Source organism: Culex pipiens, chromosome 3, assembly GCF_016801865.2.
Source record: "Culex pipiens pallens isolate TS chromosome 3, TS_CPP_V2, whole genome shotgun sequence".
Taxonomy (NCBI): domain Eukaryota; kingdom Metazoa; phylum Arthropoda; class Insecta; order Diptera; family Culicidae; genus Culex; species Culex pipiens.
In genome coordinates, this window is record NC_068939.1 from 168,764,839 (window position 1) to 168,784,638 (window position 19,800).

Consider the following 19,800-nt stretch of genomic DNA (forward strand, 5'->3'; position numbering starts at 1 on the left):
CAGTCTTGCTCGCGGCAAAAGCGGTTCTTTTTTTCAAGTTCACAGACCATCAAGCACCACACCACACAAACACACTAGCATGGCCTGCTGCTGAGGGTCTAGTTTGATGTTGCCACCGTATTTTTTTTCGTCTCGCTTTTTCACGCCACACCACGACGACGAAAACAAACGAACTCGGCGTCGTCGTCGTCGTCGACGATGTGTTTTGGTGGTGGCCTGGCCTCTTCGGATGGTCAGCAGTCGCGCCACAGCCGCCTTGGATCGATCGTGTCGCGCGCAAGATAGAACGACGTGTTTCTCACACGTTTACTTTGATAGTAGTGTGGTGTGGTGTGTGTGGAAAATAGAGGACAGTTTTTCCGGACGCGTCGCGTGTCCGCGTGAATGTGTGTGCGTATGTTTTGAATTAATTCGAGTGCATAATCAAAGAAGATAAAAAAAACACGCAAAGAGAAAGGGCACCAACACGCGCGTACGCTTGATTTGGGTGTGTTCTTTTGTGTTGGACGTTCATGTGTAAGTACACGTGGTACTAGATGTTTTCTTTCTCTCATAATTCCTTGAATGTAATGACACCCGGGTAAAGGGAAACTGATAAACGTATGTATGTTTTCGTGTCTGCACCCTGATCACTCAACGAACGAACTTAATCGAGCATGAACTGGGGAATGGCTGCATTCTTAAGCACGAATGTATTAAATTTAGTTGAAAGTTAATTAAAATTATTCTAAATGTAACCGGATTGGTCAACTTGTTTAACAAACATATTGAAAATTGAAATTAAATAATTCTAATAATAATAAAATTTCAAAAGTCATTGAGTTTCTTCTAGAAAAACAAAATTTAGACTTTCGCACAAACCGTGACGAAGGTCGGATTACAGCGAAAAAAATGAGCAAGAAAGAGACCGAACGCAGAGTGAAAAAGAGACATGCTTCCGAAGTTTGTTTGTTTGTATGTTGGTTGGCTTGTTTGCTGTTTAGAACTGCACGCGATTGAAATTCATTGAAAAAATATAAGCTGAGGTAATTCAGTAGTGGGTGGGTGGCGTGTCACGCAAAGTGAGCGGAGAGAGAGGCATTATGAGCAAAGCACATTCAAAATAAGAGAACGAGACTGAGAGAGCGAGCTTTCCAGTGAGCTTTGGTATAAAATTATGGCATCTTGATTGGAGCTTAAAGGAGTAAATTTGAAATTATCGCTGCATGATTTTATTTGGAAAAACAACAGTAATTTTCAAATTTCCAAATTATTTCAAATGTTAACACAGATTCACGAAATTTTAAAACAAAAAACATCACAATATACTTCATAGAGTAAAGCTTATATCAAAGGTTTTTTTTTTAAAAAAAAGCTTGAAAGGCTGTTTCGTTTTGATTTATATTATACATTTACGTTTTGTCCCAATTTTTTTTAAATTTATGAAGATTTAAAAGTCTTTATTTGATTAATATGCTTAATAACCTTCATCTAATCACAAACAAGCAATTATTTTCGTTTTAATTTATTTTCTAACTTTTAACATCAAATTTTAATTCCGCGACCCCCATTTTAATGAAATGTGAATGGTTGACTGCCGATCAAAATTTATAAATTTATAAATTTATAATTTCAAAATTATTTAATAATCAAATGCATTTTCTCAACATTCCATCACCGCCATTTGACGGCCATCTTTGATTTAAAAAAATCTGTATCACTTTAGAAAAGTTTAGAGAGAGAGTTATAATTTTAAGCTCGACAATCAAAAATAAGACAACTACATTTTTTTTCGTGATTTTTCAAGGCCTTCGGATAATCGAGGCTGGACTGTATTCTAAATAGTTTACTGTATATTTTACAAAAAAATTATCAATAAAACTCTAAATGGTCAATTACTTTTTTGCCCCATTATTTTTAGAGGAAATTTTGAAGAAGAGGGAGGGTGGGGGTGAAAATTTGAAGCTCAAACAATAAATTAAATTAAATAAGAAAAAGTCGAGAAAAATGTGAAATCTCAAGTATATATTTGATTTGAAAATTATTTTCTAACTTTTGAATAATTTTGGAAGCACTTTTAAGCAAAAATGTTGGAAAATTGTTATTTTCTTCTTCTTTGAAAGGCCAAGTGTCCAAAAATTCTTGAAATTAACAGAAAAAAAAATCAACTGGTAAATGTATTTTTGCAGTTTGGGACCATCCATAATCCACGAGTACACTTTTTTTTAAATCCCAACCCCTCTCCCTTTCGTGGACATTTTTTTTGTATGGAGCGTGAACAATCGTTAAATGATTAGAACATTTAAAATGTAGTTTTTCATTGAATTTTTGCCATTATTTTTTATCTTCATATTGACGCCAAGTGTTTGGTTTTTTTATTTCCCCCCTTTGTCAAAGTTATAAGTGAATCCGTGCCTTAAGTACGTTTTTTTTTTTATAAATTTGTTGTTAAGTTTTATTTTTAATTATGTTATCAATAAGTTTTTTTTGTTATTTATTTATAAATTATGTTCGGTGGTAAAGCATTTTCGCTTTATTTATTTTGTTGATGATGTTCTGGAAAAGTTGGTATTTGAAAATGGGTTTTGAGTGGCCATTTTGACCGTAGCAGCGGGACAAACACTTTTTATTAAAATTGATACTAGCCTTAAATATGGTTAGGATTTTGGATCAAAACAAATAAACAGGTTTAAAATTTATGTTCTATATTTAGCATTTCTTATAACTATAACGTATAATAAAATGCAACGCAATTTTTGGATAAGTCTTCTAGGTAAACATTTACGTATGAAAAGTGTTCATTATTGTGCATAATTTGCTTAATTCTAGCTAATTGAACAGATGCCACAAAGTCTCTCAACTACATCAGTGTGTGCGTTATTTGGTTAGGTGAGTATCCCAGTGTGTATTTTTGTAAACTTTTTCAATGTAATAACATTTGCAAATTAATATATTGGTTTCCTTTGTACGCGCCTCAAGCTACATGCTACTCCGAATTGTACAACCGAATCACTAAAATGTGATGACTTAAACTGGCCAATTACGATTCGTAATTTATACTTTTATGTGTTAAATTTAATCAATGTAAAACCCGCCGTCGCAGCTTACCCACTAGAATCCCTGTCGGTGTGAAAAGTGTATTTGTGAAATTTCTTATTTATAACGCTAATACCAGTTTGATATGCCTTGTTTTTCAACCAATCGTGATCTGTTGGTTAGAGGTTTGACCTGTTAACTTTAAAGTTGGTTTTGCTTATTTCAACAATACTGTCTAAGTACTTTTACAATCTAAAACATTTTGTATGAATGGGTTTTGTAAAAAGATAATTACTACAGATAACCCAGCCGAACCATGTCCCGGCAAACGCCGGTCATGCGCTTGATGTAGGCCGGATTTTTCAGCATGTCTTTCGCGTACTTGTCCAGGTCGACTAGTTCCGACGTTTGCAGAATGGCGGAAATGTCCGGCAGGTCCTTTTCCACGCAGCACGTGCTGTGCAGCGTCATCAGGGCCATTCCTAAAAAAAAAACAAGAAGAAACATGGTTATTCAAATTGATCGCACAGTGGAGACGCACGGTGCCTTACCGAATCCGAAGCGGGAAAACTTTTTCAGGTGCTTCTGGAGCGTCTCGAACGGGAACAGCCGATGGCCATCGCTGCCGAGTTCGTCGATTCGCTCGACCAGCGTCTCGTGGTACTTTCGCAGAAGCTCCGGAAGGCGTCGCCGCAGTTCGGTGTCCGTGCAGCAAAAGATAAAGTAGGACAGGTCGATGACCGGTGTGCCACACCGGGATACCTGCCAGTCCAGGAACTTGAGCTCCTTCGGGTGTTGTTTAGACTACAAAGAAGACATTTAAGCTTACTCATAGGATCTATGCGACGCAACTCACCTTTTGTCGGTACAAAATGTTGCTGATCCAGCAGTCTCCGTGGCAAATCACTCCGTCCTCCCGATTCTCCACGCAGTCCACCATCGACGGACCGTACTCGTCGCGGAAGCGCGCCAACCTCCTGGTGACCGCCTCGTCCCCCTTGGCCGGACTGTGCTCCAAAGTTCGCATCGCGTAATCCAACTGCCGCTTCAGAAAGCCCTCGAACGAGTTGTGCAGCGGCGCCACGAAGATCGTCTCCTGCAGTTGGCCAACGATCTTGTCGAAAATGTCCGGCGCCTGGTCCTTCATGGCGAACGAAATGGCGTGAAACTCCGCCAACCGGACCAAAATCCCGGCCACGTGCTCGTACCCCAGCGGTTCGGTTCGCTCAAAGTTGCGGAAGCCCTGCGCGGCCAAATCCTCCTGCAGGACAAACTCCTGGCCCTCGGTGCACTCCGACGCGATGACCGTGGGGTAGTGCGTGAACGAGCGGGACGGTTTGAGGCCGCGGGTTTGTTGGAACTTCTCGAACGTTGGCAGCACGATGTCGAAGATGTACTTTTCGCGCTGAAAGTGCGCCGAGCTGTTGTAGAGACTGCGCCGCAGCTGGCTCGTCGGGGCCACCTTGGCGATGACGCTGATCGTCTTTGGCAGGGTCGTGATGGGACTGTTGCGAGATGAGATAAAAATATGTTTGAAAAATTTCAGTACAATTTTAATTGCTCTTAAAATGATTGTTCGAGTGTTTAAATTGTTGTTCCGTTTCGTCCCAGTTAACGGTACGGTATTATTTGCCCTAAGAAGCCTCATTTCCGATGCTTTTGATGAGCAAAATTTGTTTTAAAATTTATTCGCTAGCTTGGGAGTTATGTTGAGTTGAGTACATTATTTATTTAATCTTTTAAGGCCATTGCAATCTAAATTTCAAGTCCACGCCACCCTTCAATATTTCCCAATAAATCGTGGTGCAAAATCGTGGTGTAAAATCAATTATAAATTATCTAGAATACAATTTATATATTACGCTTTTTCATGCATTTTTTTTTTAACAAATAACAACTTTTTAATTTTTTCAAAAACTTTGAAAGTTGGGCCCACAAATCGGTGAAATACGTAAAAGGTTAAGATAAACACATTTTCATAAATTCAATGTTATTTTTTCAAATGCACTATAGTAGCATAACTGTTATTATGTGAAAATCATTTTGTGATACTTTTAGTTTCCCTTTCCTCAACCTTGACCACAGCCGAGGGACAAAATTTTAAATTAAATTTGTACTAGCATGAAGGTTTAAAAAAAAATTCTCTAATTTATAAACTAAGTTTTAAAATGCAAATATTTTTTTCTGATTTGCAATAAGTTTTGTAAGGGCCTTTTGCAAAGTTGTAGGTATAGGTAAGGACAGGTAGAGAAAAAAAAGATACACTGACCATACATTTTTTCTGAAAATTTTAAATTTAGACTTGTTTCAAAGGATCAAATAAGGCGTTTTTTCAGCTATGATCTAAGAAGGGTGAAATTTGTTGGAAGTGTCGCCATTTTTTTATTAAAGAAATCATAATTTAAAAAAAACTTAAAACATTTTTTAAAATCTCGTTATTTTTAGATTAGAGATTTTCTAATTGGATTTGAAATCAAGATGGGAATCTATTAATTTGGATAAAAAACACTCGAAGTTTGTTTTTTTTAGAAAATTTTGCAGCTTTCAGGGTTTTCTCACTGAGGTAAGATTATATTCGTGCTCTAAATATGAACTTTTCATGAAAAGCTCGTAGACCCACCTTCATGCATAACTTATTGAAAAGTAAACAAAAGTGCCGATTAGGGTGGTCCAAATCCGGGCTTACTCGAAGCTACCCCCTGAAATCAAAGATTGACCTATCACTAGGCTAAATTCTAAATTTACTAAGGCTTTGGACCACCCTAGTGCCCGTGGTTGCCCTAGTCTGAACATATGATTTTCGAAAAGGTTCTCACCCAAATTTTACTCAACTTTAGAAAGACGATATCTCACCAACCTTTTGATCCTATTTGCAAAGTAAAATAAATGCAACTTTGGTGATATTTTTATCTTTCTATTTGGATAATTCAAGACCAGCATTTGATGAAGGCATTATTTTGCATTTGAAGCCCTTTCCAAATAATAGTTTCAAATTTAAAAATTTCGATGATTTTTTTTATCAAGGAAATAAAAAAAAATGCAGGTATTTTATTTATTTTTTAACACTTGAAATACGATCAAAAGTTGCGGAGATATCGGCATTTTGTCGTGATCGGGATATCTGGTCGCACGTCGCTTTATGACGTTCCGAGAAAAACATGTCTAAATGTTTAACATTTAAGAAACAAAAAACAGGAGCTGGAATATAAATAATACCAAAAACTACTTTAGTTTTTGTCCCAAAAATTGGTTGAAGTTGGTTGCCGGAGTCCAAAGTTATAATTGAAATGTTTACGGTAGTCGGGCAGTCACATGTAAAAATTGTCACTTGTTTTGAATAATATTTTTTGCAATTCCGTCGTGAAACTACTTCCTTTTCCTGTCATTCTTGAACGACGAAATAGCCTACTTTTCTGTACCAAAAATAACAGAATCGAATAGCAACTCTTTTCAAAATAAATGCTGAAAAGTTCTACTTTTCAGCACTGAAATGGGTGCTGAAAAGTTGAACTTTTCAGCACTTGTTTCGAAAAGTAACACTTTTCAACATTTTTTTGATTTAAACGATTTATTGACAAAATACATGAAAATTTGACTTAAAATTTCACTCAATGGATATTTTTCGGAATTGCAAAAAATGTTTTATGGAACTCGTTGCAAAACTTGATTTTTTCAGCACTCTTCGTATTTATCCAACTCGGTGAACCTCGTTGGATAAATGTACGACTCGTGCTGAAAAAATCCACTTTTTGCAACATGTTGCATAAACTACTAATGTTAAACATTATGTTCAAAATTCTGCCTTATTCGAGATTTTTTTTAAGAATTGGAAAAAGCTATAATTTCTGTTAGTCTGAATTTAATGTTTTCATTTTTTGAAACATTCAACATATTTTATAACGGTTCCTAGCATGCTGAATATGAATATCGATCCAGAAAAATGCATTTTAGATTATTTTTAGTTGATTGGACCTCTATTTTCATTAAAAATTTGATTTTTTTTGATAAAAAAGTTTTTTACCAATTTAGAAGGGGGTTGTGGGCGACAGAAACTTTTTGCTGTAAAATTCACTAAAACTCAACTTTTTTTAATCAACTAAAACATATTGAAAATAATTATAAACGCAGGGCTATGCATTTCAAATTCTACAGTTTTTTTAATAGGTCCTATAAACATATGAAACACAACAGGGAAAATCTACCTATTTTAAGCCTAATAAGCGGTCGTGTTTGAATGATGCTGGATAATCTGGAGTGTTCCTTGAAATTTACTAAAACCAAGTACACCGAGTAGAGCAACTTTTTGTGAACATTTCTGTTTATTTTCACTTTTACTAAAAGTTATTCTTTTCCTTTTACAAGCATTTAAAAAAAATATTTCCCAAAATGTATTCTTATCAGACGAGAATCCATTTTTCTATGTTCGGCTGAGTTCTTTTTTTTTCCAGCGCTCTTTTGTGTCTGCCTAGTGCAGCCATTTGTGACGAAATTTTAAGCGAACACACATGAAAAGTAGCATTTATAGAGAAAGTTTCCTGGCATCACTGGCTCACTCCAACAGGCGCTGCTGCACGGAGCAAAAAGAGTTCCCAAAATCGTGAACAAGCGTTCATGAAAATGGGAACCACGAACAAAGTGTTCAAATTTCATGGTACGTTTTTCAAAATCGTACCATGGGATTTGAACACTTTGTTCGAGGTTCCCATTTTCATGAACGCTTGTTCACGATTTTGGGAACTCTTTTTTCTCCGTGTGGTGGAGTTGGTGGCCACCCTTTCTTCTTTATTTGCCTTCGCTTCTCGCTCGGTTTTCTTCAGCCTTCGATTGGAATGGGTCGTCAAAATTCAAACGTCAAAAGACTTGGCGCGTTTGTTTTTTTTTATGGCGCTTGCTAATTATTTACATGTTTCGGGATTATTTTTCAAGTGAGTGACTAAGTAACGGTCAAAAGAACATGTAGCCGGTAGTTGGAAGCAATTTCATATCTTGAGGGCTTTGACATCGTTAGCGCAAGTGAAAAGATATTGATGGCGGCTTTCGTTAAGCAGTTAACCTCTCATCTTGCATGTGGATGTGTGTGCCACCAAAATGATGAGAAATGGTCTCGCAAAATAGTAATTATGATCAAAAGTGCATTAAATTTGATCTTTTTGGCCAGTAAGTGGCATAAATTTGCGTGCTTACTCGAGGCGGTGCTGCTGCCTAGGGGAAATAAGCCCATTTTAAGCCTAATAAGCGGTCTTGTTTGAATGATGCTGGATAATCTGGAGTGTTCCTTGAAATTCAGTAAAACCAAGTACACCAACGAGTAGAGCAACTTTTTGTGAACATTTCTGTTTATTTTCATTTTTATTAAAAGTTATGCTATTCCTTTTACAAGCATTTTAAAAAAAATATTTCAAAGACGCATTCTAATCAGTTGTGTGCATTGGGCCACGCCCATTTTTGTATTTTCAGCTTAGTTCTTTTTTTCTTCCAACGTTCGTTTGGGTCTGCTTCGTGCTGCCAAAATTTATGAAATTTTGAGCGAACACTCACGAAAAGTAGCATTTATACAGAAAGTTTCCTGGCAACACCACAAGCGCTGCTGGTGGTGTTGGTGGCCACCCTTTGTTCTTTATTTGCCTTCGCTTCTCCCTCGGTTTCTTCAGGCTTCGCTTGGAATGGGTCATCAAGATTGAAACGTCAAAAGACTTGGCGCGTTTGTTTTTTTTTTATGGCGCTTGCTAATTATTTACATGTTTCGGGATTATTTTTCAAGTGAGTGACTAAGTAATGGGCAAAAGAACATGTAGCCGGTAGTTGGAAGCAATTTTATATCTTAAGCGCTTTGAAATCGTTAGCGCAAGTGAAAAGATATTGATGGCGACTTTCGTTAAGCAGTTAATTTCTGATCTTGCGTGTGGATGTGTGTGCCACCAAAATGATGAGAAATGGTCTCGCAAAATAGAAATTATGATCGAAAGTGCATTAAATTTGATCTTTTTGGCCAGTAAGTGGCATACATTTGCGTGCTTACTCGAGGCGGTGCTGTTGCTGGTAAGTTTACAGCCTAAATAGTATTTTTGGAGCTTTAATCGAGCATCAAACTCTTCATATGACGAAGATAGGTGTTTGATTAGAAAGGGTATATTTCCCCTAAATAGCATTTTTGGAGCTTTAATCGAGCATCATACTCTCCATATGACGAAGATAGGTGTTTGATTAGAAAGGGTATAATTCCCCTAGCTTATAAGATCTTAAAAAACTCTAGAATTGTTTTCATCTGATTTCACTTATAATTACGTTGTTATATTGAAGTTTGCTTAACATATTTTTTTGCCCCTGATTTTTCGGAACGGAATTATAGAATTTACAAAACATGTAGGAGGAAAAAAATCTGTTTTGCTAGTTATTTAAAAAATCCAAAACATTCTACCACTTCCTCACTTCAAGGTCCATGCACTCAATAATATTAAGTAGGTTAACATAACTAGCAAAACTAGCACTTCGGCAAACCCCTAAAGTCAGCATATCGTTACCGCTCATTAAAAAAAAGCAGCAAAACAAAACAAATAAACAGTTGCAGCGTGGCTAAAACAAAAAGTGCATTTCCCATTCAAGATATCGAATTACCAAAAACACCAAACGTGGCGGCGGTGGCGTCTCGTGGGGGGCATCAAATTTCAAAAAACCTTGCCGAGTTCAGTTGTGTGTATCAATGGACAAGTGCGGTCTAGGTGGTCATTTTTTTTTCCTGCTGATCGGTCAGTTTTAGGGGGCCCTATTTTGGGTGGCTACTTTTACAAGTTGGCAAATTTTTTAAGTTTGATGTTTGCAAACAGCTTGTTTGTGTTTGAATGTTTTATTTGTACCGTGCAGGAAGCATTTATAGCAAACGCGTGTGCGTGGTTGTTTTTAAATGTGTACTTTTTTTTTAAAGAAAATTTGCTGAGGATGACTAAGAAATATGCATGGGAAAATGGGCAAGAGTATTGAACTTTGCTCAGCAAAGTTGTTTGGTTATGTTTATTCAATTTGAACAACTTTAATCTACCACAAAATAACTTTCATTTTTTATATAAAAGTTTAACTTTTTCATGGAGTCACATGGTATTTAATTAGTTTGAGAAATTTGAAGTATTAAACTGTTTCGAACAGCAGTTAGTCCAGGTCAAGTCATTAAACCCACCAAAATAAGCCAGTCACTAGGTGGTGTTGACTGAGGCAAACGGTTTAAGTCAGCTGGGCCGCGTCACCAACAAGCCACGAGCGCGGGAGAAACTTAATTTCGCTTAGTATAGGTCAGTACCGTGGAAGCCGCTAAATCGAGATACTTATCAGAGATCTTCATCCCGGTCGTCGTCATGGTAGCACCCCACCCTGCGTTCGCACAGTAACGTTATCATGGAGGTTCTTATTTCAGAATGTTATCAAGGTTTAATTTAAGACAAAATTAATGAATTAACATGCCTCTCCATTGAATCAATAAAGTTTTCAAATTTCAGTGGAGAAGCGTGATAGTTTACGCTTTTAAATAACCTTAAAAGTTGTTGTTATTTTAACCTCATTGAATAACCCCCACTTCAAAATATCGCACCCCAAAATTTCCATACCACTTGTCCGTCCACGTGATCCGGTTTCCAAAACCCTGTCGAATTGGTCAAATTGGCACCGTATTAATCGCACACGCATACGCACTTAATTGCAACAACCTGACTGACTGACTCGCGCCGGGGTTGGTTGGAAAGTTTTTTTTTCAGGTGACTCTGGTCACGTCGGTCGAATTCGGCAAAAGAGTTCATTGACCGGCGGCGAGCGCTCCTCAGGTATTGAGACTAGGTTGAACCTTTCTTTTGGCTGATTCAATAGGCATCATCACGTACTTCTTTTTGGAAGTGCAGTGCAAGGCACGTAGGGTTAAGTAACCACCCAGAAACATTGGGAGAAATTGATGGATTGGACAGCTGAAATTTTACAGAAAATCTCAATAAAATCAATTAAAAATTATGCGCACCCACCTTTATCTATGAGGGGTAAGGGTTAATATAAATTCATAATTTTATTTATTGGCACCAAATTCGCTAAAATTCAACTCTGGCGATTGGAGCGTGTTCAAAGAGCCCAAATCTATCATACCTCGAAGAAACTGAAGCGTTTACTGACATCAACTTCAAAATTGTCGAGTTGTGAAATAAATCTTTTATCTAACTCCAAGATGCAGTAAAACAAATCGACCACTACAGTAGAATAATCCAATTGCAATGCAACGTGGAAAATAAGCAGCATGTGACCGGGCAATAAATGCCCCCAAAATATCATACACACACACACACACACCCGTCTGGGGAAAAAGTGGGTTTCCAGAGCTTTGAGCAGCACACTCCGTACACGACCATCGATTATGTTTTCGATGCAGTCAAAACAATTGACCTGCTGCATGGAGAGAAAGAAAGTGTCAACGCTGAAATGAGTTTAAACTTTGAGTTGTTTTGATCAAATATAATAAATCAAGTTTTACTTATGTTACTTATCATCCAACGCGCAAGGAAAAAACTAATTATGTTAAAATCTAGTAGGATTAGCTATCATTATTATATTATAAGGATCTTTTTTAAAAAAATTCTTTACTAGAATTAGGAGAAGTAAAAAAATGTAAACCCAAATTTCAACCGTATAACGAAACAGAAAAAAAATCAAGTTATTTCTGATTTAATGAAATTTTTGAACTGAAATTCTTGTGTTTATTTGTGTTTTGATATGATTTAAACCCAAGTTTTTTTTTATTTATCTAAAATTTAATGTAACATTCTCCGTAAAAAAGAAATGTAGCTAATTAAAAAAGGTTTCCTTAACACTACAAGAAATAAACAAACAAACAAAACAAAATGAAATGCTATTTAAATTTTCAAAAACCTGAAATATAGTTTTCTATTGAATACGCACTTTCTTCATACTGAATAGGCAAGTTATCTTTTTCTTCAGAGTTTTTTTAGGTCAAATATGAAGAAAACTTGACAGAAAATTCAAAAAAATATTGTATTTCTAGCATTCTAACGAAGCTCGGAACTTACCCCAAATATTTGACAAAATCTTGATCAAAATTATCTTGAAATTATATGTTTAAAATTAATTCCTGCTAGACTATGACATTTTTATATCTTTTGTAGTTATCCTACTATCAATACACCTTTGATTAATCTATTTTCTTATCAACCATAATAAAAATATAAAGCAAATGCCTATTTCCCCAAAGTGTTTCTTTCTCTTAGCTTCAAAATTTTTCCGGAAAATAAGAAAATCTAAATTTTGTTGAGCAAAACACAAATCAGGAAAAAGATATATTGGTTAATAATCTCATTGGTTTTTTGCTAATTTGTGTCATTAACACAACTGAAATAGTTTGATACTTTCTGCTTAATTTAATGGAAAATTTGGCTTGAAAGTAAGTTTTTTTTGCATTTCCTCCCTGAGCCAGAGCTGAGGGAGAAATACTTAAAATTGAATGTATCCTGGCATAATGAGTTTTAAAGAAAAAGGTTTTTTTAATAGTAGTGAAAACATTAAAAAACGTCAAAAGATGCAAAAGGAGCCGGCAAATTTCTACCAGGAATCTAAGAAAACATTTTAATATGAAAAACTTATTGTTTTTTTTTTAATATTTTTTCAAACATTACAAAAAGCAAAATTCAAAAATCTAAAAAAAATATTACAGGCTCAAATTTTAGAATAAAATTGCCTCTATATTTAAAAAAAACTTGATTAGTGGTAGTTTTTTAATTGTTGAAATAAAAAATTTTAAGCAAAAAAAAAGAACAAATTTTCATTGATATAACTTGTGAAAACGACTGTAAATTATTTAGATTTAATCATATAAAGTATTTTTCAAACTTTGAATTTTGGGACCACAGAATGCAAAAAGACATAGCACAACAATTTTGAAATTTATGTCAGTAAACGCTTCGGTTTCGTCAAGGTATGATAAACTTGTGCTTCCTAAATACGCTCCAATTGACAGAATTGTATTTTAGTGAATTCCCTACCAACAAATAAAATTGTTAATATCTTGTATAAACGCTACGGAATCATCATAAGCAACCATGCGCACCCACGTTTATCTATTGGGGAGCAAAAAAAGATGACTGAGTGTTTGTGTGCGTTTCGTCGGCCGATGACGTTTTCGGCAACGCGAGATGCTTCCGCTGAAAGTTTCGGTGGATGGCAAGGGGAAAAAAAGGAAAAGAGGTCCAGTCGGTGTCTGTGTGCGTTTAGTCGGCCAATGACGTTTTCGGCAACGCGACCTGCTTCCGCTGAAAGTTTCGGTTGATCCTTGAAATTGCAGCGTCACTATTCGTGTTACAATCATGCATGTGCATCTGAATCATTAGTTTCTGAATTATTAATATTTTTCACAGCTTCCTGGAATCGTCCATAAATTAACTGCTAACATGTATCTATTCACTATATGATTTATTTATATTGATATAACATTCCTTGTCCTTTTTCTAATCCTTTATCATACAATTTTCCCATAAAATATACATTTAAATTGCATGAACTAACGATACTTAAAAAAAAACAGCAATAGATCGATCTGGAGCATTTGTTTTTAAATTAGTGTTATTTATTTTATTTTTTTACTGCTTCCTGGAATTAATTTCAAATTTACTGCCGAAATAATTTGAACATTCAAAAAAATATACATTTATTTGAATGTTCAAATTATTTCTTTTCCTATTGCTTTTCCTTTATCTCACCATTTCCTCATACCAAATCTTATCAAATTACATAAACTAACGACACTTACTAAAACAGCAAGGGAACCATCAGGAGCATTTGTATTTTAAATGGTTTTTTTACAGTTTCTTGGAATCATCTGGATTGTATATATTATCATAACAAAACTATATGCATATTATATAATACACTGGACACTCGGTGTCTCTGTTTTATTTGTGGTTCAGTATCGAGTATTACTTTTTAAATTATTGGTGGTTTTTTTTTTTTTTTTTTTTTTTTTTTTTTTTTTTTTTTTTTTTTTTTTTTTTTTTTTTTTTTTTTTTTTTTTTTTTTTTTTTTTTTTTTAATTTTCATATTATTCCTTTTACTATTCCTTTCCTGTAACATACCATCTCCTCATACCATATATGATCAAATTGCTTAAATTAACGAAACTTTCTAAAACAGCATGGGAACCATCTGGAGCATATATATTTTAAATTACTGCTATTTTTCTACAGCTTCCTGGAATCATCTTGATTATATTTATTATATTTATTCTATTTACTATATTTATTATATTTATACTACTTACTTTATTTATTACATTTATTATAATTACAAAACTAAATGCTTATTAGATAATACACTACAGACTCACATTTACACTTACACACCTCCAAATCATTTAATACATTACGCATTGAACCATTTTCATCGGCCCGATGAAATTCCCCTAACCCCCATTCCAAACCTCCCAAAAATATTCCGTTCACTTTTAAAAGTCGCATGGGTTCCCTGCACTTTTGCCACTAGTGAACAACAAAAACATCCCCTCCCAAATCCCCACGGGACTGTATGGGCGTAGCCTTGGAGCACAGTGTGGAAATTTACGTTCTCAGATATTTTTGATTGTACCGGGCAGCAATCAAATTGTCTAAGAATATTGAATTGACCATTGTGGCACCCCCTACAGCGTGGTGCAGACCCGTAATGCTATGCTATGCTATGCTATGGGGAGCAAAAAAAGATGACTCCATAGCATTTAGAGAGCCCAAATCTATCATACCTTGACGAAACTAGAGCGTCCAATTTCCCGGGGTTACAAATTTCCCGGGAAACGGGAAATTTTCAGCCAATTTCCCGGGAATTCCCGGGAAATTCTAAATTTTTTGAAAATTGTTATGATCTTGGTTTTAATTAATATTATGCAACAAAATTGTATAGGGCATCAACATTAATAATTTAAATAAGTGTGAAGATCACACAGAAAAAAAATGATGGTAATATTCATCAGGAAATAGTGACAGATTTTGTGTCAAAAAAAAAAAGATTAATTTTACCTCTGAAAATGATGAATTTCCATCAGTTTTTGATGACTATTCATCAGGTTCACATTTTTACACATTTTTTAAGTAATATTACACAAAAATAGAGGTAATATTCTCGATTTCATTGGTAAGTTTTCAAACGAGCACTTACAATGAACTCAAATTGATGAGCGATGAACTCAAATGCATGTAAAATGACACTAACAGGAATCAGGGAGTAGGAAGTAGGACGCGAATGTCAAGAAAATGAAGGAATTCGATGATAAATGGGAGAGAATTGAGCGAAAAGAGACCGGAAATGGTAATTTTTCTCTCAATTCTCTCTCGTTTTGCACAAACGATGAACATTTTGCTTCGTGCGTGTTTGAAAACCTACCAATGAAATCGAGAATATTCAACCTACCAAATTTTCAACATTCCAAAATTCCACATTTTTTTGCTGTGCAATTAACAGCTTGACTGCATGTAAAAAATCATTCAACTACAAGAAAATGTATTTTGGTATTTTTTTGATGAGAAATATTTTTTATCAATATTTGAAGCAAGCTTTGAATATATTTTTGCATTTTTTGAGAACAAACAATAGAAAGTAATTTTTCAATGATTTTTGTATTATTATGCAACATGATTTAAATTATACGATAAATTTACATCATTCCACAAAAAGTCTTCTATTTTTTCACATTTAGCCTTCTAACACCTGTAGTTGCACCAGTGCTCAAATTGTAATATCTTTAGTGCTAGGTATTCAACCAATCAAATTAATTCTTTTTGCACAAATTCGATTTTTATCTCATTTGATCATGGTAAACAAAATCGTTAAAAAAATCTCAATTTTAATTTGGAGGTAAGGAGTTAATATTGTTTTGATGAAATAACGTCAATCTGTTAAAAGCTTAACTGATTGTAATAATTATATACTCATTAGGCAAGATCTATTCCCAGTTGCTTCAAAAATTAATATTATCAGTAATAATTCTGATATCATAATTTCTGATAATCTGATTAATTATATATAAACCAAACAATACATTTAATTGAACAAAATCATGTTGAGTTTGTTCATTAATTTTTTTTTCAGAGCATTTTCAAAGAATGGTTCCAAAAATTTAAGAAAATATATACTTCCGCTTGAATTTTGGGAATTCCCGGGAAATTTACAAATTTCCCGGGAAACGGGAAATATGTTGTTTAGGGAAATCCCAGGAATTCCCGGGAAATTTTGTCCCGGGACGGGAAATTGGACGCTATAGACGAAACTGAAGCGTTTGCTGACTTCAACTTCAAAATTGTCGAGTTGTGTAGTTCTGTTGATTGTTAATTTCATTGGTTTTTGTCAATTTGGGTCAGTTCTTTATATTAAAATTGTCTTGATTAGTTTTTTAAGTGATTCGTTAAAATACTGAAAACATTTTTGAACACTCAAGAAAATATATGTTGCAAACATTCTTTAAAATCGGGTTGAAAAACCAGGGGGCAAAATAATATTTTTCAGAAAACTTCAGATTTATTATGGAATTGGAATTCTAATCAACTGAAAAGTATTTAAAATGCATTTTTCTGTGTTGATAATCATATTTAGCATGTTTTGGTTTTTTTGTTGAATAATTTGAATTTTTTTGAAGATTCGTAATCGCGCAAAAAAATTGAAAATACTTAAATATTTTAAAACTAATGATTGTAAAACAACTGGACTGATGAAAAATTCATTTGAAATACTTTTTTTCAATCAAATGTTGAACCCATGGCTTTTAATTTCAGGGGGCAGGGGGCCTCGACTTTGGTCCAATTCCGACTCCTCGTCTTCAGAATGTGCCTATTCTAATACTTCGACTGCACTGCCCTGATTTGGTCAAAACAAAAAGGTTTGAAAAAAATCTGAGATCCGGCGTCCCTTTAATAAAAGATGAGACCAATTAAAATTTAAGTAACCTGATTATTTGAATAGTTCTGATTTTAATTAACAACTTTACTGAAGACACGTAACCGATAAGACAATCTCTCCCCTTAAAATAGAGATTTTTTTTAACAATTTTTGCAATCGGTTTTTTTAGACATAATTAAAGAATGCCCAAAGTTTCATACAACAAAAACACATATGTTTAACACAGATTTGTTCTGCCAAGTGCTGAATCGTCTCTTTAGTACTGCATTACGCTCCTAGTTAACGCGTCATGGCCAAATCAATCGCAGTAGCCGGCCGGCATATCGTCTAGCTCACTAAACCAACTCTAGTTTGAACGGAGACGCATGGTTCACTACGATCAGCTGCACGCGTCTGACGTCGTTATCTGCCGAAAAAAAGGCAACTTTGCGCTTTATTCGATTTATCTGTGCGCGGACAACAATTCGTTTTTGTTTGACCGATAAGACCCTCCAGTCACGAGCCGATGGCTGCTGGTCACAGTTTTTGGGGGGTTTCGCATTAAATGCACTTTTTACTTCAAACATCTTCCGTTAAATCGGCTCACTTACTCATCACTATTGTTGTTGCGGCAATCGTCCAAATCATCGCCGTCTGGCGATATCACGATTCGGTACACGTCCCCGGAGTAACTGTCCCCGTTTCTGGAACCACTGGAAACATCAAACTTGGCCTCCCGCAGCCCTTTGGCCGCGCCATGGTCCTTGATGGCCACAATCACGTTTCGCGGCAGCACTGACATTGTTACTGCGTTCGGTACCATTTTTTTATTTTTCAAAACTACTCAAAAAAATAAATTTCGCGGAAACAAAAAAAAACACTCACAAAATACGGTTAAACGGTTGCTCCCAAACTACCACCCTTCTTGCGACATGTCTTAACGACTCGCGGTACCATACTGACTGAGATCGCCTCAATTTGCCGATATTTAATGGCTAACGGAGCAGGCGGAGCAGCCCCGAAACTGAACTGAACTGAACTGGGAAGGTTTCCCAGGCGCCTCCACCGGCAAAGCTTCTCGCGACAAAGAGTTGAGAGAGTGAGAAAGAGAGCAACCCTTTCTGGGCGCTCTCCGCCGCGCGCAGTATGCTCTCTTTTAGGGGTGAATTGAGGGAGTGCGAGAGAAACTATGTTGAGCAGTTGAGAGCCATTGAGTAAATTTACAAACTTTGAATGAAAATATGTGTGCGACTCTGCCTGTGAGAGAGTACATAAGCGGCAAAAGCTGCGGGGTTTGTTTTGAATGAATCGGCTTTGATTTGGGGTTTTGTTCTACAAATGCTTTGAAAAAGTATTTTTAATTATACGCAGTTCACAAATCTGCATCTTAGGTAAAATTTGGTAGAAATTTGTCATGGATTTTTTTGTTTAAGTATACTGCTCAGACTCGATTATCCGAAGCCTCGATTATCCGAAGTTCGATTATCCGAAGGTTTGTATGGGACTTCGGTTAATCGAATCACGAACAAAAAATATTTTTTTCGTTATGTTATAAACAAGATAATGAAAAATTCTTATTTATAACATAAAATTTTAGTTCTGCGACCTTGTTTAAATCACAAAATTTTATATTACAGAATATTTGTTAAATCTACTTAAAAGATGTTTATCGATCACTCCTGAAAGTTTTATGGTGATATTTCATGATTAAACTGAGTAAGAGACGATTTAAGCTCAAAATTTTGCCATGCGCAAAGCGGGCTGTCAAACTTTGTTGGCGTTTTTCTCTAAACCCCGAGTTGATTTACGAGTGCCACGATATCTCGAGATGGGATGGACCAAATTGGCTGAAATTTGAGGTGAAGACTCTCAAGATGTATCCCGTGTGCATGACGAAGCCCAATTTTTAAAATTAGCTTTTTTAAAAAATAAAAAAATCAAAAACTAACGGTTTTTAAATGAAAAACACAAGAATATTTTTATCTATTTTTTAAATAAACTTTTTGAAAATTGGGCTTCGTCATGCACACAGAAATGGTTTAACGAGTCTTCACCAAAATTTTGAGCCGATTTGGTCAAGACAGTGTTGAGATATCGTGGCACCCGTTTTTTGAAACTGCTAACTTGAAATTGCTATATCTCGGCAATGATGCAACCAAATTGTTTTGTTAGTAGGTGAAAATGTATATTTTAATGCCCTGAAAAAGAATTAAAAAAAGTTGAAGTGTAAAAGTTGAAAGTAACCTCTTCTTTTTTGCCGATATACATGTATGTAACCCCTTAAGTCAAATTTGAGTTGTTGATTGCCTATTGAAAAATAAAATGCAGTTTTTTAATATTTCATCACCGCCATTTTGGCCGCAATTTTGGATTAAAATATTCTAAATCATTTAAGCGTAGTCTAGAGGGTCATACTTAAGATCCACAAATCAAAAATTATGTTTTTTTCGTGGTTCGATTATCCGAAGTGAAATTTTTCCGAGGCCTTCGGATAATCGAGTCTGGACTGTACTTACTAAACAAAAGGCACAGGCCATACTCGATTATTTGAAGCCTCAATTATCCGATGTTTGATGATGATTTTCAATGTACAAAATCGCAAAAAATCGTTTAATCTTACATTTTTAAGAAACTATTGATTGCTCATCAACAGTACAGTACATGAAAATTTATGAAACCTCAGTGAAGTAAGGCTAGAAAGTGATGCCAGAAACAGTTATAATTACTCGGGAGACGTGTACCGAATCGTGATATCGCCGGACGGTGATGATTTGGACGATGGCAGCAACAACAATAGGGATGAGTAAGTGAGCGATTAATAGGATGATTTGTGGTAAAAAGTGCATTTATTGTGAAATCCCCAAAACCAGAGGCGTACAAAGGCCGGGTGTC

General features: G+C 35.3%; 2 protein-coding genes across 3 annotated transcripts in view; one reads left to right on the top strand and one right to left on the bottom strand.

Moving 5' to 3' along the window:
* The first annotated feature begins 232 nt into the window (after positions 1-232).
* Positions 233-19,800, top strand: part of LOC120426344 (transport and Golgi organization protein 2) — a 60,070-nt gene continuing 40,502 nt past the window's right edge. The window contains exons 1-2 of one of the 2 annotated variants that reach the window (XM_052711093.1): positions 233-516; positions 2,809-2,868. The gene's annotated coding sequence lies outside the window, so the exon portion shown is untranslated. The remainder of the gene's footprint in view (positions 517-2,808; positions 2,869-19,800) is intronic. The other variant, XM_052711094.1, reaches the window with a different exon arrangement.
* On the bottom strand, positions 2,667-17,855 carry LOC120430396 (uncharacterized). Its single transcript, XM_039595500.2, has 4 exons — positions 17,520-17,855; positions 3,872-4,520; positions 3,567-3,819; positions 2,667-3,497 (listed from the first exon to the last, which is right to left on the bottom strand). Exons 1-4 carry the CDS (start codon positions 17,729-17,731, stop codon positions 3,310-3,312), a joined length of 1,302 nt encoding a protein of 433 aa, XP_039451434.1. The 5' UTR covers positions 17,732-17,855; the 3' UTR covers positions 2,667-3,309.

Bases quoted from the DNA above. Each gene is read 5' to 3' on its own strand.
- LOC120430396 (XM_039595500.2), bottom strand. From the start codon at position 17,731: ATGGTACCGAACGCAGTAACAATGTCAGTGCTGCCGCGAAACGTGATT. The intron at 4,521-17,519 runs GTAAGTGAGCCG...ATCTCGCAACAG, and splicing joins CGCAACAACAATAGTGATGA to TCCCATCACGACCCTGCCAA. The intron at 3,498-3,566 runs GTAAGGCACCGT...TTTTTTTTTTAG, and splicing joins GTTTTCCCGCTTCGGATTCG to GAATGGCCCTGATGACGCTG.